Raw genomic sequence first — 26,316 nt, forward strand, 5'->3', positions numbered from 1 at the left:
TCCTCTTCATCTCTTCCCTGTAAATGATGTAGTTGAGTGCTTTCTTTTTGGTGCTTGAAACAGAGCTGTCATTAGATTGATAGTAAAGTGATTTGGGGGGGGGGGAGGATGTAGAGGGGGCAGGGCTTGTTATGCAAACCTCACATGTTAAAGTGGTTTTGGTGTAGAATACTATCACGTATCCTTGTGGGAAATGTAACTTAGTTTTTCTAGTTTTGCTTGAATTACTTAGAGTTGAATCTCAGCTGGAGAAGGGTCTGGATAAATACATAAAATGTTTGTGGTGGAAGTCTTTTTAGTGTTTACTGCACTGGAATCCAGTCTGTTATGTCAGGTCCAGTAAGCGTTCGTAGCGTTAGAGATGGGAACCCTGGTGTGATTTTATTCCATGTGTGAATTTAAAACAGGTAAGTGCAACAGAATGGAAAGAAAGGATAACTGAGTTCACAGGATTATAAGAACTGTGTGTAAAACAATATTATATTTCCCCAACAGTTCATGGTAGTGAGCTCAGTTTGCATTTATACTGAGATGTAGCCACAGCTTTGGTACTGTGAGTGAAACTGTACTGACGCTTGGATATTTCATCCATTGAAGTTCATGTGAGGTGATGTGTTTTATTGGACTGGATCCTAACATTGCAAGTCAAACTATTAAATCATTTTTATTTCCATAATTTTTGGATGACTTTATGACGCTCTTTTAATGACTTTTTGACACTTTTGATGCATTTGCTGTTTGTTACCCAGTTCCTTTCCATCTAGACCACAGACTTGTAAAACATCTTGCATTTCAATCTGAAAACTCTTATACCTTTTTAAAATCCTTCACTGACTTTCCTGCTTCAGCTTGAGTTTAACAATGTCTTCAAAGACCAGTTATAAGCCCTTTTCTCCTTCATTTTATTCCTTTTTTCTTATTGTTTTCTATTTTTCCACTTGTCAGCAATACCAGATTTGATGTCCTGGTTTGTCTTTAGCTGTTTCTGTCTGTCTCCCTTGCGCTAGTCTCTAAAATACAGTGCATCATCGTAGTTCAAAAAGCCAGAATCACTTGTGCAAGTTCTCCACTGCTTTAAAGCTTGGCTGTTCCATAGTAACCTTAAGAAATTATTTATATTTCAACAGAATACATTTTGGAATACTTTTGTAAAATTGTCCTGATGATTGATGAATTGTCCTTTTTCCTTTTTTCTTTCTTATGAGATAGGTACCCTAGCAAAACTCTGAAATGAGAAATGGCCTTTTATAACTGAATTCTCTGCAGCTTTATCAGGATACTGTTCTTTATTTTCACCTAAATTTCACTGTGATAGTGCTGAACAAATACCTGTTCTACTCTGTGGGCAACAGGATTCCTGGGATGACATTTGATATTTTTGATGTAACTGCAGGGAAAGTAAAAAGCTGTTTAATTTAAATCAATCTCTGTCAGAAGCTGTTTACGTTTCTTTGCTCATATAGATTACATTAAGTGTTGTACAAAAATTACTGACCTGTAGAGAATAATTTCATAATTTTCTTTGCCCACCAGCAGATCAGGGATTGTTTTCGGGGAAGGAGATTTGTTCTGGGATCACGTTGGAAAACCCGTCAGTCTTGCAGAACAAAAAATGGAGCCAACAGCATGGAATTTAGCCATCTTTGAGTAATAAAGATACCCCGTTATCTTTGAAATATAAAGGCTTTACTTCCACCTACAGCCTATTTTCAGAAATTTTTTTCTATAAAGCCTGAGCTTGACAGAGGGCCCAACGTATGCAGCTTCACTCATGTTCTCTGAGGAAATCTTAGTGGACTTGTTTGCTTGGCGTTTTCAATTTTCAGACTTTCATTTCAAATGCTGCTGTACATGTAGCTGTTGTACATGTCTCATGGTGTCAGTCACAGCTGTTGTACAGCAGTAATATGATGCAGCTCATATGAGCAGAGCCTGTAAACTTGCATGCATCTCCAGATTTAGTTTGTTTACTGTCAGTATGATACCAGTTCTTGGTTTGCATAGTAACACTTAGTTTGGAACCTCTGCCTGCTTCACTCTGTGCTGAAGACTTAGAGTTAAATAACCCTCAGCTGCAGCTGAAAACAAATTTGTTACACTCCTCCTAATTGCTGACTTTGTTGGATGCCTGAAACACATTTGTTTCTTCAGTTTGCTAAACTCAGTAAGAGAAGTTGAATGTTTGAGTTACCTCTTGCCACTTACAAATTTCTATTTTCCTCCACTTTGTTCTGTTCTGTCTTAGCTGTGTTCAGTCTCTGTATTATACTTCCAGTTTTAAAGCTTGTAATGCAGTCAGGGTTAGAATGTAGTTCCTGCAGCAGTACCTTGCTGCTGCTTTCACACAGGATTTAATTTCTAGTGGCTTTTTAAAATGTGGTTTTCATGTGCTGGGATTAAAGGAATAGGGCATTAATAAAACAAAGCTGTGGCAGTTTCTGATTCACTCTTCTCTTGTGACACTTAAAAATGTTTTGGTCACAGCTGGATCTATCTTCCAGCAATGGAACTCTGAACTTGGCAATTTCTGTTTAGATTTATGAACTCCTGTGTGCAGATTTATACAGGGGTGCATTGATATTAGACTTCTAGGAGTTCGATCTCTCCATAAATTCTCCAGATAACAAAGGCACTCTGATAATGTTCTGTTGGGTAACTTCACCAGAGGCTGACAAAGAGTAGCACCTAAGGCCAATATTAATTTTAAATTTCCATTTATGTTTTCAAGATCAATGCTTAATTTGATCGCTTTCTTGTAATTTTCTCGTAATGTGCTCCACTACCATCCACTGTGGTATCTGTTGTTGAGAATAAAGGAGCCTCTCACTGAGCTGCATTCTAAACCTCTGCAGCTCTTCCCCCTGCTTTGGGCTGTGGCTTTGCAGTGGTGGCTGTGGAAATGAGGTGTCTTTCCTTCCCTCCTTGTGTGTTTGTGACAGCTCCTTTTTGCTGCCTTCCTGCTGTCAGTGTTTATGTAGCTGCTTGATAAACTAATTGAAGAACTGGGGTAGCAGGTGGCCTTTTTCCATCTCAGATGGGTTGAGGATCAGTCCTGCTGTAGACCACAAGTATTGCTGCTGCCAAAGGTGAGAGCTAAAGGGATGCAGTGGCAGCAGCCAGCTGTGCCTTGCATGAGTTACTCTTCCACCCCAGTCTGGGTTGGAGTGCATTTTGTGTGAAATTCTCTACTTCTTTCTAGGAAGTATGCCTTACTAAAAGTAATCAAAATCGAATAATCGGGTAGCTATGTTTCTATCTTTGCCAGACACATTTATATTAGCAGGTTTTGAAAACACTGAGGGCTGTTCAGGAGGAAGAGGTAAACCTTTGTTCTGGGTCACCTGAAGTAATCCGATGTACGTTTAAAGAGCATTACAGTAATCCAGTTTAGAGGCAGCTAAACCAGTAATGTAGACAGTGGCAGGTTAGATGAGAATCTGATTAACTCTGCTTCTCTGGGTGAACGACCCCAAGCCTCATTTTACCTAAGCACTTCATGATACAGAACATAGTGAGTATTCCCTTCTTTGGGATGCTGTGGTTCTGCTAGTTCTGTCACAAGTATTATTACTGGAAGCGTGGCGGTCGCTTCAGATTACTGTGATGTGCTGCTTAGCTGTGGCAGTGATGGGGAAGGTCAGCTCCGAGTTGGGAAGTGCTGCACAGAACATGCTCTGCTAAAACAACCATTCAGAAGTGCCAGGTCTCCTTTTTAAAGAACTTTGGAAGAAGCTATCAAACTCTAGCTTGTAAGTGACGCAAAAGATCAAAGCACAGCTCAGGTGAATAAAAAGAATAGAAAATGAGTTCACCTACAAATTAAAGTATTGCTATTTTCCTTATTTGTAACCATTGTCCTTGATTATAGCTTCAGGTTTATTTTATTCAGTCTCATGCATGCTAACTTAGTTATTTTGTAGAATATTGCTCCTCGACGTGTGGCGTGAAGCAGAAAACTGATTTGAAGACACTGTGTTCTGGGGGATTAATTATGACTTCAAGTTACTGTTCAAGGGGGAAAACAAGCCAGACGTAGCATGGTGCCCTTATTCATTACGTTATTTTGTTACTCCTAAATGTATTAGAAACATATTTCAAAAGGATTTGATTTGTTTCACATATGGAGGGGGGAAAACGGATTGTCCTGGTTAGCTCTTTACCGGTTTGCTTTAGTTAATTAGAAGTGTGCTGCTGAGTTATGTTGGGTGCCAGAGTTCAGCCAACCCACATGCAAATGTTTGTGTTTCTGAAGCAGGCGTATGGCTGCAGGAAATAAAATCCCATACTAATACATTTTATAGTTTCTCATGATCACTTTTAACACTTCAAATTAAAGGGAGAACAGTAAGTGAAGGTAAGTGGAGGTGGGTAGTATTACAGTATTGGCTTACACTGTCTGTGCTCACAACTTCCTTTCTGAGGAACTGTTTTAGACTTTATGGTTTCTGATGAAGCACCTTTACTGTCACTGCAGATTTTTCCTTTTAGTCTTTGGATTTCCAGTCAGAGTACAGGAGCTGTAGCCAACTATGTTGTGCTCGTGGAGAAACACTCCAGACTGAGAACTGTTTCCATATGATGGGTTGTTAATGCCATGATGGCATCCTCTGAATTTGAAAAAAGAAGTTAAATATGCATTATGAAAATGTGCTTTGATTTTAAAAGGCAGCTGTGGGAGCTTTCTGAAGTTTGCAGATTGATGGTTGTTCATCCCACACGTGTGTCACTGAATGTTACACTCATGGCACTAAGCTGTCATTAAAAAAAACCCAACTCTTCTCAGTGAGGTGTCAGTGATACCACCAGTGGTGTTTCAGGTGTTCCCAGTGCTGGCTGAAGTTTTGTGTGTAAGCAAACAAACAAAAGATGTTTTATGAATAACAAGGTTAGAAGATGACTTCTAAGCCTATCTTCTTCTTTTCACATTTGCTCTGTTTTTGTGCAGGTCCTCATGCTGAAACCGCCAGTGGATGCCAGAATTTGCAGTGTGGTTTTCGGGCCTGCTGCCGCTCTGGCGAATGACCGCTGACTTCTGATCTTTCAGTCTACTTCATTTAGCTGAGCAGGCTTCCTTTCATGCACTTTACTTACAGTTTGCATCTTGTGTTAACAATCCTTGGAGTGAGATCTGTTATACTAGCCTTGACCCTGCCCGTAACTTCAGAATCTTAAGTGTACTGTACAGTGTTGTAACAATCTCACGATCTCATTTGGTTTGAAGGGTGTTGGGTTTTCCTTTACTTTACTTGGGGAAGATGGGAAAACATGCAGATTTTTTTTTTAATGCCACTTTCTTCCAAGTTTGGCACTTAAATATACTTTAAGGGATTATTTTGTGTTAAGTGAATGGTTTCTTACTTTTAATCCATCAGTACAATATAAAGCTCTGCGGCTAATTTGAAATGTATTGTTTGCATTTGGGTAACAGTAATACATCTTTAGGAGCCTTGTTTCTCCCCCTTTCCTCTCATCTTGAAGTTGTCCTTTATATTGCAAAATTAGGGTAATTCCCACTTTCCTTTTGCATTTGGTTTTGTATTTGGGCTTGAAAGACATACTCAAATAAAACATTCCCACCAATAAAAACTTGATCTAGCAGTGGAATATATATGCTTTCAAAGTGTGATATCAAGGTGTGAGATAAATACTGGTAAGCCGAAAAGGTTTGGTGAGGGCTGGATGGTGGTAGCTGAACTGTGAACCTTGAAAATATGTGTTCCTTCCTGCAGTGACTGCATTTCCAAGCAACTTCCATGAAAGTCAGTTTTCACTCATAAGAAATCTGTGGAAGATGTTTTCCCCATTGTTTTGATTTAGAACAACCACTTCATTGAACAGCAGAGAGGAGCAGCAGGGATACAGAGAAGCCACTGTTAGGCTGAGAGACCTGTGCTAAAAAGAGCAAGGAGTAATGTTTGAGGACAGCGTGTCTGTGTGGGGTGCTGGGAGAAGAGGCTGTTCCAAGAGAGGGTGAGTACTGTGACCTACATGGTCATCTGCTCAGGTTGTAAGTTTTCTTTCAAGCAGATGCAGGGGGTGTGGCTGGCAACCTTGTGGAAAGCTAGTTTTTGCAGGCTAACAGAATGCCAAACTAGTAATTTTTACACTTTTTATTACTTGAATAAATTATTGAGGAAGACAGCAGTTCAGGTGGTTTATGTAGATTGAGTGTGGGAGGTCAGCTTGCAGGCACAGCTGGAGATAAGTGGCAGTTTGTTGTACTGATACCATCTCACCTACCAACCCTTCCAAGGTTTGAGAGCACTTTCTTTTTGCATTAAAACTGACAAAACACTACTGAATTTTAGTTAGCCTCAGAGATAGCTGCTAGTGGTTAATAGCTGAATCCAGCTAGAGGAAGTATGTGCAGTGTTCAGTTGGAAGCCTACCAGAGGTACGAAAGGATACCATTGTTATAGCAACTGTTCTTTTAAGTAAACTGCATTAAACTCTTTGGTGCCCAAAGCCCAGATTAGATGTAAATAGCCACTCATTCTGGCTCTGAGAGAAGTAATGAGATGTGCGGGCTTCCTTGCCTCTGTTCTGAGGTGAGGAAGGAGCAGATGGGGTGGTTCTTGTCTTTACTGCTAGATACTAGTTACTGTTTCCTATGCAGACTGATAGAGGGCTGAATCAGCTGCAGAAAGTTGTGTTCATTTTTCACCCTTTTCTGAAAAGGTGGTGGATGTTAGAGATGTAATCAACCAATGTTGTTCAAGCAAAGCATTGTGATTACAGTACAGATACTTGCTGCCTCATGACAGTTTTGTAGAGGTGCTTTTCTGTTGATTAGAGGGGACCTGTGGCCATCCCAGGCTTTAAACCAAAAGTTTTGTCCAGCATTTAATGGATGGACCGAATCCTCTTTAACCTTAAGCTCTACTTTAACTTTGATATGTTGTGATGAATATACTTCCTAGGCTGAACCCACCCTTGCTTTCAGTCGGAAGAGTTTAATTAACAAGGTACCTCAAGGAAAAGGATACACATAAGCATCAACTTAGCACCACTACTTTTACATAATCTTTTAGTGATCACTTCAAAAATTATCTGCAGGTAGCCACAGTAAAAGATTCTGCACTCCAAGTGATTGATTTAATCAAATTCTTAGATAAAATGGGTGAGCTTTAACATTTAATTTTTGGTATAAATATTTATTACTAGACCTTTAAAGAAAATACCTGAATGCTGCTGCTGTTACACAGACACAGTAGAGAAATGTTTTTAAAAAGAAGTATGGAAGTATTCAATGCTTGCTTTTTTGGTGCATGAAATTTAATTGGGAGTAAATAGAGCCTGGTTTTTGAGAAAGTGCAGCAGTTTATATCAGTCCTGAATGACAGCCTCTCTAATCGAGCGGAAGGGCTGCCGCCAATGAAGACAACTTGAGGAACTAGAAGGTGTAATTCCAGGAACCAAGTTTCACCTCAAAATAAGAAGGACAAACTCCACCAGTGAGTTCACTAACTAAATATGTGCATTTTTAATGCTTTTAAGCATGGCAAGTCCCACAGGGAGTTATAAAGTAATGTACAGAAATAAAGAGGAGACTGACAACTTACTTGAAATTCCAGAACTGTTGGTCGAGGTTGTTAAGTTATCTCCTGTGGCTTTAAACTGAACAAGGCTAAATGTTTGCAGCTTGTAAAAATCAGGTTCTTGCTAGACTTTCTAGCTACCTGGGATAGCTCAAATCAGCAGTGTGAGCAATCTGTTACTTCTCCCTCCATCCAAAGTTGAAGTGTTCTGACTGCTCTGTACTACCGATTCCGTACAAGTGAAGCAACGTAAATCCACGTGGAGAGAACATTTTGGGGATAAGGATGAACATACACAGCTAGAGCAAATTCAACATTGGAAACATCAATGGTATGAACTCCAGTACTGTGTACAGCTTCTACTAAAGGTCTGACTTCAGAAAAGGGCATGTGAATAGGAAATCCAGATACCTGGAAGAAAAAGAGAAGGGAAAAAAATCGCATAAGGTAAGAAGATGTCTGAATAAATGTAACATCTTCAACTTACAGGCACAATAAAATGGAGTTTCTCTCTGCTGGCCTGAGGAGATGCAATAAAAAGGTAGTTTTGAATTTAAATACCCCCTTTCTATTTCTTACACTCGAGGTTGGATTTCTGCAATTTTTCCTAACCTCCTTCAGTTAAGTTCAAAGTGAAGCTGTTTAGAAATCAACTAGAAGAAAGAATGTTACTGAACAAAGAGCATAATGTTGCTACTTTTCTGCTGCTTAACTGGAGAATACTGTTCATTGTACTCTGCTGTCTGGAAAGGGGAAGTGGCAGACATCTGTCCATAAACCTTTTCAGGTAGGAATTGAAACCAACTCATTTTCAAAATTTCATTTCCATACAGTATCCCTATTAGGTCTGCTTTATATGAAGGAGCAGAAGGAAGGATTTATTTTTTAGAACAGCCTCGAGGTACGGGTATGGTGCATTGGCTACAGTGAATACTTATGCACATTTTGTCTTTTAAAGAGCAGAAAGCTTCAGTAAAACACACTGTTGTATGGACTTCTGTGCCTGTAAGTTTGCAGTGCCAGCTTTTTACCAGCAAGACTTGAGCTCAGTTGTACCAATCAACCTATAAGTATAGTGTTAGAACTGTCAGAAACTTTGTTGAATATAATAAACAAGCTGCACTGTTCTGCTGCTGCTGTACCACAGCAGTCACTACCTCCATTCCAGGCAAGTATATTTGTATTTATATCCATCTCTTACATTTTCACATGGAGCAGACCATCACTACTTCATTTTGTAAATGTATTAATTTATCTTTAGTATAATAACTTGTGACTTTTGGTAGAAGAGGGAACAAATAGCCTAGGACACAGCTCCTTACCACAGGTTGTTATTTCCATATATTGACACATACAGTACAAATTATTTATATGCACAACTGTACCCTGTAATCTCCAAGCTGCTTTTGCAGCTCTGCCTGATGGTCATCTTCTACATCTTTGCCTTGGTTTTGTTCCAGCAGAGGCAGGAAGTTACGTAGGGTGGAGGTACAGTATCTGTTCCAGCGAGTTAAATGCCTTGGTCTCCATTCCATAATTTTCTCTTTTAGTATTTTTTCAATTCTGTAATAAAATATTTATTATTGCAACTATATTCTTTACTCATATTCTGACCTGATCTCACTTGACCCACTTCCTACAGTTTTATGAGCAACACAAATGACCTTAGTTAAACTTGATACTACCTAAAACTACAAAAGAAAATCACGTAGCCAACGTAGTTAAATTGTGTCCCCATGCTTAATAGCAAAGGTAGAGCAGGGGTCTGCACACATCTTTAGTCCATGCTCTCTCAGCCTCTTAAACTCCTACACCATTTTAGCTTATTAGGAAGAACTGATTGAGCATTGCTGTAGTTTCCTATCTGATGGACTCTGTTAGAAGAGAACTTATCTTAAACTGTATTTTTAAGGGTCTTTTTAAGTCATTCTCAATTCCTAGGCAGCATTCAAAGCCCATTTTTAGGATGTTGGTATGAATGTGCTTGAGAAAGGTAAGAAGGTGCTCCACTTGGTGATCACTCTTTCCCTTTTGACAGCAGTTGTTTTAGTGGAAGAATTACCTGCCCTGTAGTTCCACTGCAGCAGCCTTGTCCGAATGCTGATACACCAGTTCTTCAGGCTAGCAAAGTAAAACACCCTGATATTAAAAGCATAATCTCTAACTATACAACACTGTAACTTAATTCAGGTATTACTATCTTGACAGTTAATGAACAGTTGACAATTAAACCAAAATAATCTATACTGTAGCAAAGACATAATAAAAACATTAGGTAGATATTTGTGTGTAATGTGTTTTCATTTTTTTCATGAGTAAGCTTCAACTACTTCTTACAAATTCCATTAATTGTAGAGGAATTTCTGCTTGTTTATTAAGTGCACATACACATTATTGAAATAATACCTTTCTGGCTGTAAGACAAAAGTTCTCCTCTTTCTTTCTTTAGGGTTGTGTACCAGATTTGGCCCAGTGTTTAGCGTTGTCCTGAGCTCTTATACAGGTATTTAGAAGATAACAGATGTGCAATCATTTTGTATAAAAAAAATTTTCAGTATTCCTGCTTTTAAATTTTAAAGGCATGGGAAAGTCTTTTTAAAAGCTAGTTTTAGCACAGAAGGACATTTAAACACAGCAGTCCAAAGAATTTAGTCTCTGTTTCTCTTCCCTAATCCTGTGATTTCTCAGCTCCTCACATTAAATTGGTTGTAAGTGTATCAGTACCTGAACGCTGCAGAGCCCAGGGTATGGTAAGCTTCTTGAAAAGAAAGGCTTCCAAAGTTTTGGTTTGCTGATATCAAAACTTATCCTTGCTGGAGAGTCCCACTGTTGGATATTAAACCAAATCTAGAAGAAAGCAAGTTTGTTTTTAATATACAGTCACAGCCATGGAATACGTTACTTACATGGCAATAAACTACTATGTAGTCTTGAACTCCCAAACCAATTACCATTCTGTATTCATGTGTAACAGGGCTGTCCAACTTCTGCATTCTCACACCAAGAGGGGAGCGGTGCTGATCTGTAACATTTTGTGCCTGCAGGTAGCAGGTAGGTACAGGCTTTTAACAAACTACTGCTAAGATGTAAGGTGCTCTAATAATTAATATGCAACCTTTTGTACTTAATGGTTCTCCTTACAACCTGTGTGATGCCACATAGCTTCCCAAGCCCTGGGGCTGGGCTTGCAGTTGGTTACATGCTGCTGGCAGGACACCTGCTCAACCACAAGCCCCTGTGGATTGGAACTGCCTGCCCTGAAACTTTTTGTTGTATGCTATAGTTCAAAGTTCAGTGATGAGGACATTGGCACTGAAGTCTTTAACTTCCATAGGTATGGAAGAAACAGCTAAGTTTTTCTTCACTAACTCTGCAGGTGTTGCAGCAGAACAAACCAAACCAAGTGGTACCCAGAGCACTTTCAGTAAGAGATGGATGCTTTCAAAATAAACATCCTTTAGAACATTCTTTCCAAATTCATTATTTGTGTTGAGGATTAAACCCCCAGAAAATAATTAAAAATAAACAACTAACCACATAAAATGCATGATATTTCAGAGAACTTCTACCCTGTCTGTATTCAAAACAGAAAATAAGTGTTAGCTGCATCTGGGTGGGTGGTGGAAGCCTGACTCACTGTTTCCTTACAGTGGATCAAAAAAACCTGATGCCCAGACTTCTAAACTCTTAGTTTCCATTTGAATAGAACTCAGGGATTCTTCTCTAAGCTCCCATTGTTTCCTCAGTTTCAGATTTTGCAGTAGCACTAACTACGCTGATGCTGTTAGAATATTAAGCTGACAAACGCATGATACAGAAAAGAAAAATGTCTCATGCCCAACTGCATGGCGTGCAGCAATGGGAGAAGACACGGAGCTCACTTACGTTATCGCAGCTGATCAGACAGTACACGTTTTGCAAGGGGCAGAAAGTATCATAGTGCCTGTAAAAGCAGCCAGTACTGGGATTCCAAATCACGTACTGACTTTGCTCCAAAGTTAATACGTACGTGGTTTGTCCCTAGAAAGGAAAAAATACAAGAAAGATGCTTTAGAACTGCCTTTAATGTCAGTATGCTGTGTATTGTTTGGAATATTACATTTTTACTGTTGAGATTAATAGTATGTCTTTGGCAAAATCCTGAAAGAATATACAGGTTTGTTACAATTCAAGTAACACCTACATAATAATGTCCTCTGTCTCTTCTGTGGCAATTAAATGTTAACCTGCAACACCTTCAGCCATTTGAAAAATACAAATTCTGAAAATATTTACTTCAGCTAAGAGCCAATGGGAAATTCTATACCCAGGCACATTTAATGTGTGCCATTTCAGCATCACCATGTCCTCCTTGGCTACTGCCAAGCACAAACCCAGGCAACCTCTAACTTAAGGACTGCTCTTAGGCAGCACAATTCACACTTAACCCACCAACCTTCCTCATTCAGACACAGAGGGAATAGAGAAAGAAATATCAGGAACCCCTAAAACTGCTTTTTCATTCACTATCCCACATTCTCCGAGTACTCTGGAAGTAGTAGGAATCCTTGGTGATCTCCACTCCATCCCTGCCACCTCTCAGCCCATACCAGTCCCACCCTAACTCTGCTACTGGCTGTCAGGACATTTTTCCAGCATTCGTATGTGCCCAAATCCAGCCAAGGTTTACAGACTGTACTGCACCACAAGGACAGCAGCTGCCACCAAGCCGAGCATGAAAACAATGGGTGCAGAGAAAATAACCACCACAGATTGTATTTCTACTCAGACAAGCTTCTTCTCTCTCAGTTGAACAGCACCAGTGTTAGATTACTGCCTGGAAAACAGTGTGTCAACAGGAGACAATTCTATCAATTGATGTGAACCGAAGACTTCAGAGAATGAAAATTAATATTCTGACCAAATGAAAAAAATCCTCTTACCTCAGGAATAGCATTTCCAATGACAAGCCAGGCTTTCTTCCCCATACCAAGAAAATAATTACACAAGAGCACGGCATGTTCTTCCTCATCCCCCGCCAGAAGATCAAGAAATTGCTAATTGAGGGGGGGGAAAAAAGGTTTCTATGTATGTCTTTATAATTGGTGTTTTTGGCTTATGACATTTAGTAATATTTCCTAACACTTCTGAAGCAAAAAATTCCTCTTGAATCTTTGCAACTGATCATAGTTTTTCATTAGGCACTGTTTCAACATGCAAAATACACAGAGCAAAAGTAAATGCTGTGAAAATCTGCATTTCATGCAGATCTGAGATATTACAAGGACTGAGGTCTTCTGGGTTATTCTGCATTTCTCACCGTCCTGGTTTCAGCTGGGATAGAGCTTATTTTCTTCATAGCAGCTGGTATGGTGCTGCATTTGGGATTTTTGATGAAAACAGTGATAACACACTGATGCTTTGGTTACTGCCAACAATTACAATTTTATTTATTTTTAAGCACAATACCATGTTTTCTCTGTGGTTCCTTAACATTACAAAGATCAATTTCAAGTGTAGTTTTAAGGTCTCCATCAGTCAGCATCCTTTCCCTTGTGCCCAACTAGCTATTCTGGCTTGTTTTATAAGGGAGAAAAAACAGGAAAAGCTTAAAACTCTGAAGTTTTCTTATGGTCATTCGTAAGACCGCAAACATAAGATTGCAAATAGGACAAGCAACTTTGCTCACACTCGTCCTCAGATATTCTGCTTTAAACGACTTAACAAGAAAAATCACTCCTTACAATCATAGAATTCCAGAATAGGGGAGGTCTGAAGGGACCTCCAGAGCTGATGCAGCCTAACCTGCTCCAAAAGAGGGACCCACTCACATTCATGAGGATAAAAACTGTTTAATGCATTACTTACATCTGATGTACACCACAGGTCACAAATTCCAGCAAATGACACACTATCTGGCAAAAAAGGAATCAGAGCAACATATCGAGCCACCAATTCCTGAAAACAAACAAACAAAACAAACAAATGAAAAAAACCCCAAACTAAGTTTCAGCTCACTACACCTACATATAGAAAGGCTTATAAGACTTGAAGCACAGTGCTGTTTCCCCAGACACCAAAGATAAAGCACTGACTAACCTTGTTATATTATCAGACAACTTGTTTTTAGGAATTACAGCAATTTCTAAATCACAATTAAAAATTGCAATTTACTGAGACTTGCCATAAATCTGTTTTTTTAAAAGACAATAATCATTCACATATCTGTTTTTAAAAAATAAAAAAGCATGATCATGGGTACACTTCCTGTTTATCACACATAGATAATCATTACTACTTTCTTTCGTATTTCTAGTTTTTTCCATAAACATAAGTGTAGCTGTACAGCAAACATAACATTGGTATGCGTGCACATGCATGCACAAACATACTCTGAAATCTATAACCCAGAAATGCCATGATTTTTTTTAAACACTTACTGCTGTTGTCTGAGAGCTATTTGGGAGGGCATCAAGGAGCTCCTGGGGCGGATTGAGAGGTTTGATGTATCTGGTAATAAAAACTGTTTTCCCGTTGAGGTCAATTACAGTTGTTAGGCACTGACGGTTTGGAAACTTCGACGTACATTCAACTTCATATTTTTCTGCTGCTTGAAGCAATTTCTCATCTTCTTGGGTATCAAACTTCAAAAGACAGTAGAACTCATGTGAAAATAGTTTTATTGATAATTTGAGCTTAGGTCTTTCCTAAGTTTGACCTTTCTTCACCATTTGCAGTAGCATAAAAGGAGAGTGAAATTCTTTCCCAACGGTCTTTTCAGCTTCCCCTGCATTGCATACGTAGGCTCACAGACATATGAGAAAGCTCAAAGCAAAGGAAAAAACCCAAGCAATTACTTATGTTACTTATGAACACACAGTGACCTGTGTCTAAAGGTGGCTTGATTAAAGCACAACAAACGCAGTGAAAGTTAGGCCAAGCACACTGCAGGGGTGACTCTAACTTCCCATCCTAATACTCACTCCACTACAACCACAACTGAGATTATGCACAAAAGCCCATCATCTTCACATGAGTATTGCTGGGACAGTGCAGCACAGTGTTAAAATATTTGCAGAGAAGGTCCAGAACACTTTTAGATGTACCCTTACTATTCAGACTGCTCTAATTTTTTTTTACAGCTTTTAGCTGAGCTTTTCTAGAAAGTATTTTAGTTCAAAATCAGATTCAGCATTTGCTGCCCTTCTTCTCGAAGTAAAGAGAGGTAGAACAGCAGCACTCTGCAGGCAGATCTCCATGTCAGAAAAGGAGACACACAATGGTGATTCTTAACCATAGTTAACAGCTGAAACGTAAAGCTTTGAGAACTTTCAGAATTCCATCGTAGTAATTCACTGCAAATATCACTGAAAGAATGTCACAGTAAAGAAACACAAACTGCAAAAAGGGTGCTGCAACACCAAGCTTAATCTTCAGCAGGGAGTAACAACAATCTCTCAACTGATTTACTCTAATAATTGTACCTTCTTAAGCATTTCATTCATCTACAGAGATTCAGGAAGGACAGCAGAAAGAGGAAAAATAGGTAAAGAAATAAAATGAAGGTTGAATGTCTCTAGTAAATGACCAGCATAGTTCTACAATGCAAAAAAATTCAAAAAAATATCAACTACTCCTGTTTGTGCTTGAAAAACATACATTCCTACTGAATGAATCTCCAGTTAATTGCAGAACGCTGTATAACATGGCAAGAACACTTATTTGATGTTGAGAAGTTATTCTTTCAAGGTCTGGAGACAAGTATGAAACATTCAAAAACAGCATTTATTATTTAGTATTGTAAACACACAGCAAGAAATGCTGTAAATATATTTGCCACCTCCTTTTTGCCCATGGTTCACAAATACTGATATGAATATCTTATTGCTAACAGAAATAAATGAGAAAATTACACGCTCAGAGATAGTGAACGCAAGTTTGCTTATTTGTCATGCATTAAATGTCCATCTGGTTTACTGGTGTATATGGTTAAATTGAACAGAGCTAAAAAATCTGACTTAGAACACTGCAGTGTACTAAGCCTAACTACCTACATACATTTCAAACAAATGGCAAGGATATGATAAATTATGGATTAATTACCTTTTCTCTGACTGACTCTCCAGGAACGAGCTGTGGTTCAATGGTAATGAACAGTGTTATATAGGAGCCCTCACTCAGATTTCGCACGGAATCATACCCTCTCTCCATGCCCAGGTTCTTCTCTTTGCTGTAGCCAAGGAGTACTGGAGGAATATTCACCTTGAATGTACCATCAATCTACAACACATACAGACATGCAGTAGCACATATGTATTAACTATCTGTAGCAAACAAACAAACCCAAAACATTTCTCATCAAACCAAAAAGCGAAACTACTAAGTCTTTCAAAGTGCTGCTCAGTGGGAAGGGAGAAGACAGTAAGTTATGACCACACACATGTAACTGTTCTCCGTGAACACTGATAGGCATGCAATCTTTTTCTTTCTAGTGCTTTTTACTACGTATTTTCAGTCTGCTGGTGAGTCTAAGTAGCAGTGTTGTAACACAGCAATGTTTACTTGGAAAAATGACAGAATGGAAAAACAGATTTGCAGGACTATCCTTCTGGAGGCAGCAGCACACCATAGGCTTCTGCCTGGGCTTGAGTGGTGCTGTGCATTATACTCTAGTATCTCATAGGTGGGCACCTTCCAGGCAGAAAGTGCTGATGCTTCTTGGATGCAGTTGGAACTGGGACTGTTCACAGCCAGCTCCCTAAGAAGAGGGCTCTGGCAGACTCTGTCCTTCTGCACCTCCTTCTGCAGCCACAAACAAGGTAAGGTCTTTTGGAAAGGTCATATCAGAAAGGTGCTGGCAAGCTCAGCATTTGCTCAGCCCAGATTCAAGAGTACACAGCCTTAAGAGGAAAGCAAGAAGATTAACCTCTGGATTTGAGCAGAGTTCAGATACCATCTGAGGCAAAATTTAAGGCTGTTTAGGATATGCTATATATGAAGAACTGGCCATAACAGTGAGTCTCCATGCTTCTGAGCAGGATGGCAGCCATTGGGAAAGACATCTTCAGAAGATGAACAGATGACTCACTGGGCTAGCTCATCAAATATTTAAGAACAAAATTAGGTTTTGATGAGGAGAAGATTAAATAAATCACTCAAGAATTTCCGCTATGATACAGTAGAATGGGATGAAGAAATAGTTCATTTGCCACTGCAGATTAATTGCTAGATACACCTTGTTCTTACTGAAGTGAAAATGTGATTGGTCCTGCAGTAGTAAGTGTGAAAACAGTGCCAGGAAGAGCTTGCAGGCACTCAGTGTGCCCAAGGGCTCTCAGACAGCAACACCTTCTCAAAGAGTCAGGAGTGCATCTGACAGCAATCCTTAGTATCTTGTACTAAAACAGGAAGAGCAACAAGTACCACAAAGATGCTACTGTAGCCATCAAAGATAGACTGTCTTTCACTACATATTGATAAGCAGCTTGTTAAAATGTCTAAGTCTGTCCACTGAGTCTCGCAGGTCTGTGAGCAGACACTTCTCAGGAGGATTTTGTATAATCAGCATGGGATGTTTTCCTGGAAAGAGAAAGAATCTTGTTCTTTGTTTATTGGCCTGTAACAGTAGAAGGAGGAAAGGAGGAAAAGGTGAAATTTGAGACGTGTGGAAAAAAGAGTCAGGTCAAGTTTTATTTAAACACTTAGCTAGGCAATGCAGTACCAGAGATCTCAACAGCTACTGTCAAAATCATCTAGAGAATTTCCATTTTTAACTTTATTACTGTAGGAAACCAGGCAGCACTGTCAGCACAGAAATATGTTTGTCTGTCTTTGCTCCCTTCCAAACGTTGAACTCATTGGGAAATATTCACCAAATTTGTCAAAGTACAGCAGTTTCAAAGATACTGTCAATCAATTCCATAAAAATATATGACAAGTACAGAGAACATAATTAAATCTGACTATGCATTACCAGCCCCTTTCCACTGTTTTTAAGAGAAACATTTCAAGTTACTGACACTTACTCTAGCCTGAAAATATATTGTAGTAAAGGGAATCTTAACACATCCCAGCCAGTGCCTCTCGACACGAGTGTGGATACCACTTCCTCTGTCGCGATCATCCTATAAAAAAATTGGGCAACATAATTTGTAAGACAACTTCATTTCCTTTCAATCAACAGTCTCATCAGGGCATGAAAAAAAATCCTAAATTGCTTTTAACAGTTTAACTCACTAGAAGTGTAAGTTCAACTAGTATTATGGACATGACTCTCCTGCGTGCTTTTCAAGCATGTCAGGTGCTGAACAAAGTAGTGGTGGTCAGTGATACAACGTGACTGCACTTCAGGCTTCAAGTCTTCTCTAACTTCTGATGGAAAACTCAAACATTAAACAAAGATTCCACAAGAATCTTTCCACACTGTGTAAATTGATCTTCTCATGACATATTTCACTACAATTTAAAAAGCCTTTATAAGATTTTGAAAAACTGTATTCAAAACTGAATGAAAATTAACTAAGTACTGTGGAATTAAAACAATGTTTTCATGTGTACTGGCTCTCTGTGATTTCCAGATCTAGTTACAATCAGTGTGTAAGTTCAAAAACAGAAGAGTTCCCTGAATACTAGAGTGAATCTGAATTTCAAGATTATACTTTTTTCCCCTCCTGCTTCATCAAATACAATTTCAGTTTTGAAGGCAGAATTCAGTTCTCAATAAGATGCATGTAATATTTACTCCTGCATTATGTTTTCCAGAATATTAAGTGCTACTATTTTTATGCATGCTGAAATGACTGGAGAAAGCTTTCACTGACTTCAGCAGGCAAAGGTGTTATGTCAATACAGAGACAGTTTTTCACTAACAGCTTGAAAAATAAGAGTAAGGCAGAATATAAAATGGTAGAGGTTAAAAAAAAACACGCAGGACCTTGTTAAGCCATCCGGCATGCAGTAAGAACAAAACGAAACAACAACACCCAAGCAACCAAAAGAACCTGTATCAAATTTCAGAACAAAATTAGGAGTACTATTCATACACTGACTCTCAATTTTACTGCCTCTTAAGTCTTTAAATGTAAGACAGATAACATACAGATGCTGACCTTCAGCAGCAGATTACACAGTACAAAATTAATTTGTACAGACAAAAGTTAACTCTGCTCCCTTGAACAACATTGCAATACTGACTAGATATAACACAATAATGAATAATGAAGAGAAAAAGGAGGCACAGGAGGGTGAGAGCTGCTACACTGATAATTTCTGATAAGTTCAGGAAGTTTGCAATATTCAGTGAAGTACATTGCCCTTCAGTTATGAACTCACCTCTGTAACATCATGGAGTACTTCATCAAAAATATTAATGAACACTTCATCCTTCACTGACTGCAAACTATGGGTGCTGTAGTCACCATTAGGAGCTCTGAAAAAGTGAAACAAAAAGAGGTCATTTGAACAAAGCAGGAGAACTCTGATAAATCCGTATGTTCAGACTGAACTGTTACTGCTCAGAAAAAAATTTGATTTCATTATGCTGTACCTAAATGGAAACTCAAGTTCCTCATTCCAGTTGGGGTTTGGACCTTCTGCTGTTGTTGTCCGACAGACTGTTCGCTGAAAAGAAACTTCTACAAATGGACGGACTAAAACCTGTAAAAAGAGATCCAAACAAAGGAAACATTCATCAGAGCGTGCTCAGTTACATATTTTTATGTATTTAGAAAAAGAAACACATACTTTGTGGTGGTCAGACTGGTCCAGCCCAGACATAACACTTTACTATACCTCAAACATTGGACTTTACAGGCTTCTAAGCATTTATGAAGCTTTTAAAATAATTTAGTATGTTAGCATTTCAAGAAGCTGATGTGTACTCAGGATATTTCATATATTATATACAGAAGGAAAACCACTTTTTCCCCAGCTCCATGGAAACTACTGGCTAACTAATCATAGACTGAACCAAATGTGATTCAGTAACCAGTGGAGAAGAAGTGTCCCTGTATTCTCATATTGCAGATAAGCAACTTTTACTAGACACAACAAACACCTAATTTGATTAAAAATGCATCAATGGAACATTTAATTAACATTCAAATGCATACAACAGAACCTATGCCAGATTTTAAGACCTAATTTTGAAGAACATTCTAAGAAAAACAAAAACCCCACCACAACAAGCTTCCATCTTCATTTAGAAATATGCTGAATCTAGTTATCAACAGCAAGCAAATGTATTTTTAATATCAGCCCTAGTAATAGCCATGCTGGTTTACCCAAAGAGTGCAGTGAGCCCAAAGTTCAAACAAGTATAAACATAGAGCAGAGTCAAAACACAGAAGCATCAGGTTCTCTTACAACTTTTCATGACTACAAATGCCTTAAGGTAAAGGGACTTTCCTGAGCCTGTAACAATTTTCCTACAAGGCACCTTCCAGCACATCATTCTTCCAAATACTTGTTCAATATCCACATCAATGGAAGCAAACCTCTTTTAGCCACAATATCTATTTGCAACTTCTTTGTTCATACCATAACTGTTGCATGAAGAGTTACAATTTGAACCCAGCTACTTCCAGCTTAATTTAATGAGCCCTCAGTCTTCTAATAAAGAATCAGTGAATAGTCAATCCCCATCCAAATCCACCCATTATTTTCTGCATCTCAGTGTCAGTCCTCCTTCTCCCCGATTAGAAATCACTGTTATTCTAGCTGAAAAGCCACTTTTCACTGCACAACAGCCACTTCATATTTATGACAACCTTATCATTCTTCTCTGAACCCTTATGCAGCTTAACTATCTTTTTGGAGATCAAGGAGTAGGCAAGCCTACCTCATTAACAAATATCTTTCTGATGATGTTACTGCCTGTAAAAAAAGAGAAATGCTCACAACTTCATGTAAACAAATGACTGATATAGATTTAATGAGTTTTGGAATATACCTGGTCAAATGCCCAATCTACATTGTTGGTAGGGCTCTGAGCAGATGGAGAGGCTGCAAACATTTCATTAAAGGATCTGGAAGATTTAGATGGTTGAAGTTTGCTGTGAAAGGCAACAGACAACAACACTGTGAAAAACAGAACTTATTACCAAACAGGAAATCTTCACATCATGTATTAACCATACAGAGTTCTGGAAATAGTTCCTGTATCTTCATTTTCTGACTTGAACCTAGGAAAGGTAATTATTCAGTCAAATCACAAGAAAAAAAATTGCCAGAGAGGGGTAGGGAGCATATGGCTCTTGTAAGCATCATTGTAAAAGTACTCTGTGCCTCAGGGCTCTCTTCTGACAAGTTTATAATCCCTCTCTCCATTTTTATTTTTATTTTTTTTTTGCTTCCCCTGGACAATCACCCTAAGCTACAGATTTTTCAGTTTAAGGAGATGAATCCCTGAAAAATTCATAAGCTGGATAGATTCACAGTGTTCATGGAAGGTCTCTATGACAAAATCAAACCCATATGAATACCACACAGATGGTAACCCTTAAGTGAAATAAAATAAATGTTAACATGCTTATTTTTATCTTAACTTTTTTTGGTAATAACACCGCAACAGAGATTGTAAAACAATAACTATTCATAAAAAAGCAGTTCAAAATAAGGTATCTGATAACCAAAAAAAACCCAACCCAATGGGTTTTTAAGTCATTTTGTAATACCAATAGCAAATCAAAATTTTTGTCTTTTCCCTCCTGTCAGTGTATTTCTAATGTGAATTCCTTATTTCTCATTTGACCTTATTTACAGAAGTTCAACAGAACCTTTATTATATTAAATAGATTTAAAAAAAGCAGAAGTGCTAAATTAGTTAGCTAAATGCTGAGTAGTTGCTCAGGATGAAGACATTTCCCAATTAAACATATAAGATATATTCATTTTGGGATAAAGAGAACACAGTGCTAACACACTGCTTCTGAAACTAAACCAGACTGTCAGAACTCAAACATCTCCACAGGACACAGCATAATGCTTTAGAGATGCTGTGCTAATATGCTAAGTGTTGTGATCATCCGAAAAGTAGCCAGGGCCAAACCTGGATCAATTTGTTCCCTCAAACAACCAAGTTCATGAAGTTCTTGAGAAGATCACCACCACACTCGGACTCAGGAAGTAAGTACAGAACGAAGACATGGAGTTTTATATATAAAAATATATATATAAAAATATATAAATATATATAAATATCTAAGATTTTATGAATTAAGATTTCCTTGAGTGTAACTCATTTAAGACATACCTAATCCAATACTATCCATGATACAATGTTGTCAAAGATCTAAGTTACCTTCCAGACAGTGTCTTCCTTAAGCAAGTATGCTGTTGTAAAACATTTCTTGAATTCTGAAGGTATTGATAAATGATCATATTCTTCTAAAAACTTAGAAAACAGCAGCTTGTCTAACAAGATAAACCTCTATGTATTTCATCATGAGGATCAAAACAACAGACGTGGCTGAATTTCTACACTAGTTACTTCAGCTGCCTTTAAACAGTAGAAACCACAACACCAATCTGCACTGAAAACAAGCGCTGAAGCATACCTCGTGACTGGTTTTCTCACTGGAATGTCATAAGCTCTAATGATGTTCACTAACAGCTTAATGTCTCCATCTGATAAATTCTGTGCTGTGACCTTCTTCCTTTCCTTTCTTCTTGGCTTTAATGGTCGTTTTGGCTCTGCCAGTTTAAAGAGGCCAAGTCCCAAAATACTAACAATCATAAAACAGACATTTAGTCATTTTTGCACAGAATCCAAAATTCTCTTGTTTCCATGACACACATGCAAACTATGCACTAACAGAAAAAGGAAACATACGCTGTTAGTGTCATACAAAACCCTAAGGAATGTCAAAATCTTTAAATAATTTCGTACTATGCAATCCAGTTCTCTTATATTTCATTAATTCCACCTTAAATATGAAAAAAAGAGCTTTTAAAATCTTTTTTTTTTTTTTATTTTTTTAATTTCCAAAACTAGGTAAGATATAAAGAAGACAGTTCAGGACAGATCTATACTACAGCTATAAACAAGGTATCTAGTAGATGATAACAACCACTGCATGAAATATGTAAGAAATCTAATTACACAGCTATGTATAGGCTACAGAAAGAAAGCAGAATGAATATGCCACAACATACCCTGGACCCTCAGAACTTACAAACCCAAGGCAAAGCAGAACCAAAGGGAAAAAAAACAAATAGGAAAGGAATAAAAAGCAGATACATGTTTTTACATGTCACTGATATTAACTGCAAAAATACCTAAATGACAGAAGACATCCCAAAATCTACTTTAAAAACTGACAAGCCAACAGCGCTATCCCCTTACACATAATAAACAATCACATTAATTACTTCTAGGATAAAACCATGTGTTACTGAAATCTCACCAAGTAGACACTTTAAACAAATAACGGTGTATTTTAAACTCACTAACTGCATGGATTAACAAGCAGTATCCAATACGAATCTGTATTCATAATAAGAAAACACATGCCAAGCATTTGACCTAAAACTACTTCAAAAGCTGACTACAGTCTCACTCAAGTTTTTCCATTCTGTAATGTGAAAACATGAAGGAAAAACTGCATGAGCCCTGTTTCAGAGAGCGAGTCTCTGCATCGCCAGCAGATGGGACTGTTTAGTTTTATACTGAAGTACAGCTAACATTTTCTGAATCAACAAGTGTGACATGCATAAGAGTGAACATGAGCAACTTCTACGAGAAAGAAAAGTATCTGCTATTCATGACTTATGCAGATTAAGTCAGCAACACTAATTAAGAATCATCATTGTGGTGATTACTCAAATTTCAAAACTAAGATGAGATTTGTAACAAAAATTCAGAGCCAGTGCATATGCACTAAAACAAAGAAATCTTGGAAAAGAAGAATCATTGCACAAAGCAGTAACGTTTCTTACGTATTTCTAAATGCTGTTAACTTTCAGAAAGTAAGCAAAAATCACTGCTATAGTGACAGAACAACCACACTAAACATACAGTATCTCACTAAACATACAGTATCTCATCAGTTGGTCAAGTCAGTAGACTCTGCAAAGAAGTATCAGAGACAACTTTACATTAACTGACTTAGAATCAACGAAGGCATCTCCTTTACCCCAGAGTAGGAATCTCCTCTTCATTGACCAGGTCAGAGAGAAGGAAATGGTGCTTGGCTATTAGGAAACGGTTAATTACTGATTCTCGAACCTGTGAGTGGGAAAGAACAGAGGAAGAGGAGACAAAATGAAACTTTAATCCCAAACCACTGCAAACACTTGCGTTTTGTCCACTACACCCAAATTCCAAAAACATATTCTTTATTTTATTCCTCTTTATTGAAAGAGTCACCTCAAGGAAAGTTTTCTTTTTACCAGAAACAATTTCTTCTCTCATAACATAATATGAGCTTATTTTACAAATACGTTTCCATAGAAACACACCAGCTAGCCACATGTAAACATATGAAAGCATACATCAGAAAAACAGAGAATCAATTTTTACCTGATTACAGTTCATCATCAGAAACAATCTCAACAATAAACATCACCAACAGACATCTCTTTCAGGCACCTACATGAAGTTACAGAAAAGACTGCAAAGAAATCTATAGTATTAATTATAGAGATTAAAGGCAACGCTTTGGACTGCTGGACAATCAGGAAGGCCTGTTACTAATCCTATGGTTTCAAATAGATGTTCAAAAATTCTTAGCTCCTTTCATTTCTGTGTTGAGGTAACAGAGTGAAGCAGAGATGAAAGCATTCTCTCCTCTCTTCTCTTAACAACTATGTAGAAGCAGAGTGAAGGAGCACTGCCTTTGTCCTTTTATTTCCTTCTACTAAGGCTAGTCAAGTCTTAACATACTGTTCTATTATAAGACTAGCTGCAGAAGAACAGTAACAAAAACTTCGAATACACGTCTCCTTTCCTTACTTCAAAAGTTTTCATTTAAGTTGCAAAATCATTCATCGTGCTGAGGTGACAGTAAGATTGCATTTCAGACCAACATGAATTTCAGACCCAACACCAGCAATCTCACTTTCTAGCATATCTGACAACAAATATAAGCATAAAATATCCAAGTGCTAGTTTTAAAAAGACCACTTGCATTTGTCTAAGTGACAAACAGAGGTACTACTACATGCTACTGAACTCCTGCTGTATTGCCATTCAGTGCACTGCATAACCATGTTTCAGTACACATGGAAATATCATGCAAAGCATATAGAGCTGACACAGATGTGACAGCTCATTTAAAAATTATTTTTGATATTACCATACTGAATCTGGGTTTTAGCACTGACCTGGATGATTTAAACACTCTCCATTGTCTTTTATGATGAGATTAGCAACTACTATTGCTAATAAGCAATTTTTTTTGTCCCACACCAAATCAACCTTAATATTAGTTTTGCTGGCTGGGACTTCATCTACCTTTTTACACTGCCACTGACTGTCTTCAGCATTCCTGAACACTGAGCATCCAAATACAGCAGCAACACATAATTTAGAGAAATACCATGGATTTCTAATTTTTGCAGCTTACCTTTTGTAGATAGCTGGCAACAACGGCTCTGCGTGCATCTAGGTAATGCTTATTGTCAATCACATCCCTCTCACGTAGTCTTTTCTCATATTCCTGAAATATTTACTACAGTTTGTGATTTGATAAATATCCAATGCTTTATTGGATACAAGAAAAAAAAAAAGGTAAATATTTCATTAATATTAACGTGTGGATTAAAGTAAACAAAAACAGATGGCAGACATTTAAGGCTATTTTAATGCTAATGTATACAGTAACAGCACTGCACAACTTCTATGCATTGAGAAAAGAACTGCCTTAAGATTCATGTGCTTTAAATCACTTGGAATAACTTGAAGATTTCCTTCCCTTGTTCTAAACCTGACCTTCCACCTGCTTTTGTAAGCTGAAATTCCATTTCAACCAGAAATGGCTCCTGCTACTGCAGCTGCAGTAGGATGAATTCTTTACAAATAGAAGAGATACGGGATTAGTGAGAAATGACCTTTCATTTGAACTGTGGGAAATTTTGCTGTGAAACAATTACTATTTTCAATCTGCACTCAAAAAATGAAGAGATTCAACAGCATAATAAAATCATTGGTTGTAGATAGTGAGAAAGTGAGGATTTTGCTTTGCCTGAGGTTTGATCAAAGAACCAGTGGCCCAATTGATGGGCTGAGATGAACACTGATCCAGGGTTATGGTTACTGCTTGATGGACCTCAAAACTACAATGAAAGCAATACTGACAAGCAACTTTTATTTGCAAGTGTAGGAGAACATCTCATGAATTAAGAAGAAGCTAGAAGCACTCAGTTTCCAGGCAAAACACAGAGTCTTGAAGTCTATGAGTGTCCCAGGATTGGTAGCTTCACAGCTGTCACAAATTGGTTTGGCTTTAGAGCTACAGATCCCAGCTCTGTACAGAAGCTACTGAGTGAAATTTACTTTCAGGACTGGCTCTGTTTTCTTTTCACCCTATCGCTAGGTACCTGAAGGAAGCAGTAATGGCTCCCCTCTTAGATTTGTCTGCTTAGGATTACACAAACTCAGCAGGTTTGACTTGCCTCATGAGGAAGAGCCTAAAGAGCAATCCAGTCCCTGCCCTAGCTGTGGGCAGATACAACTACAAAGAAGACAGGGTCAATTTCTTTTCTGTAGTGCCACGTAACACAACAAGGGAATACAGCCAGCACATACAACAGAAAAGGTTCAGGTTGGACATGGAGAAAAAACAAACAACCAAAAACAATC

At 38.1% G+C, this 26,316-nt stretch overlaps 2 protein-coding genes and 1 long non-coding RNA gene across 7 annotated transcripts in view; 2 read left to right on the plus strand and 1 right to left on the minus strand.

Annotated features, from left to right (window-relative positions):
* FBXL5 (F-box and leucine rich repeat protein 5) overlaps window positions 1-5,598 on the plus strand; it is a 32,942-nt gene extending 27,344 nt beyond the window's left edge. For 2 of the 3 annotated variants that reach the window (XM_019614953.2, XM_019614950.2), the window contains exon 11: window positions 1,537-4,768. In XM_019614953.2, coding sequence (XP_019470498.1) covers window positions 1,537-1,637 — 101 coding nt within the window. In that variant the 3' untranslated portion in view covers window positions 1,638-4,768. Of the gene's footprint in view, window positions 1-1,536; window positions 4,769-4,945 lie in introns of those variants that run through there. The other variant, XM_010710377.3, reaches the window with a different exon arrangement.
* Window positions 5,599-7,455: 1,857 nt separating this feature from the next.
* The window catches only part of CC2D2A (coiled-coil and C2 domain containing 2A), a 40,306-nt gene continuing 21,445 nt past the window's right edge, over window positions 7,456-26,316 (minus strand). The window contains exons 18-33 of one of the 2 annotated variants that reach the window (XM_031553187.1): window positions 25,082-25,174; window positions 23,651-23,742; window positions 22,073-22,240; window positions 20,467-20,569; window positions 19,063-19,172; window positions 18,849-18,945; window positions 17,543-17,641; window positions 15,621-15,797; window positions 13,958-14,161; window positions 13,386-13,475; window positions 12,461-12,574; window positions 11,424-11,558; window positions 10,263-10,385; window positions 9,601-9,659; window positions 8,924-9,101; window positions 7,456-7,949 (exon numbers count right to left, since the gene is read on the minus strand). In XM_031553187.1, the coding sequence (XP_031409047.1) occupies window positions 7,761-7,949; window positions 8,924-9,101; window positions 9,601-9,659; window positions 10,263-10,385; window positions 11,424-11,558; window positions 12,461-12,574; window positions 13,386-13,475; window positions 13,958-14,161; window positions 15,621-15,797; window positions 17,543-17,641; window positions 18,849-18,945; window positions 19,063-19,172; window positions 20,467-20,569; window positions 22,073-22,240; window positions 23,651-23,742; window positions 25,082-25,174 (2,031 nt within the window). In that variant the 3' untranslated portion in view covers window positions 7,456-7,760. The remainder of the gene's footprint in view (window positions 7,950-8,923; window positions 9,102-9,600; window positions 9,660-10,262; window positions 10,386-11,423; window positions 11,559-12,460; window positions 12,575-13,385; window positions 13,476-13,957; window positions 14,162-15,620; window positions 15,798-17,542; window positions 17,642-18,848; window positions 18,946-19,062; window positions 19,173-20,466; window positions 20,570-22,072; window positions 22,241-23,650; window positions 23,743-25,081; window positions 25,175-26,316) is intronic. The other variant, XM_010710380.3, reaches the window with a different exon arrangement.
* On the plus strand, window positions 9,098-12,454 carry LOC116216592. Of its 2 annotated transcripts, none has more exons than XR_004159693.1 (3): window positions 9,098-10,041; window positions 10,513-10,589; window positions 12,327-12,454. It is a non-coding gene; the product is annotated as an uncharacterized LOC116216592 (long non-coding RNA). The 2 variants fall into 2 exon arrangements; XR_004159694.1 differs by lacking the exon at window positions 12,327-12,454 and adding an exon at window positions 11,285-11,488.

This window comes from Meleagris gallopavo, chromosome 4, assembly GCF_000146605.3.
Source record: "Meleagris gallopavo isolate NT-WF06-2002-E0010 breed Aviagen turkey brand Nicholas breeding stock chromosome 4, Turkey_5.1, whole genome shotgun sequence".
NCBI classification, from domain to species: Eukaryota; Metazoa; Chordata; class Aves; order Galliformes; family Phasianidae; genus Meleagris; species Meleagris gallopavo.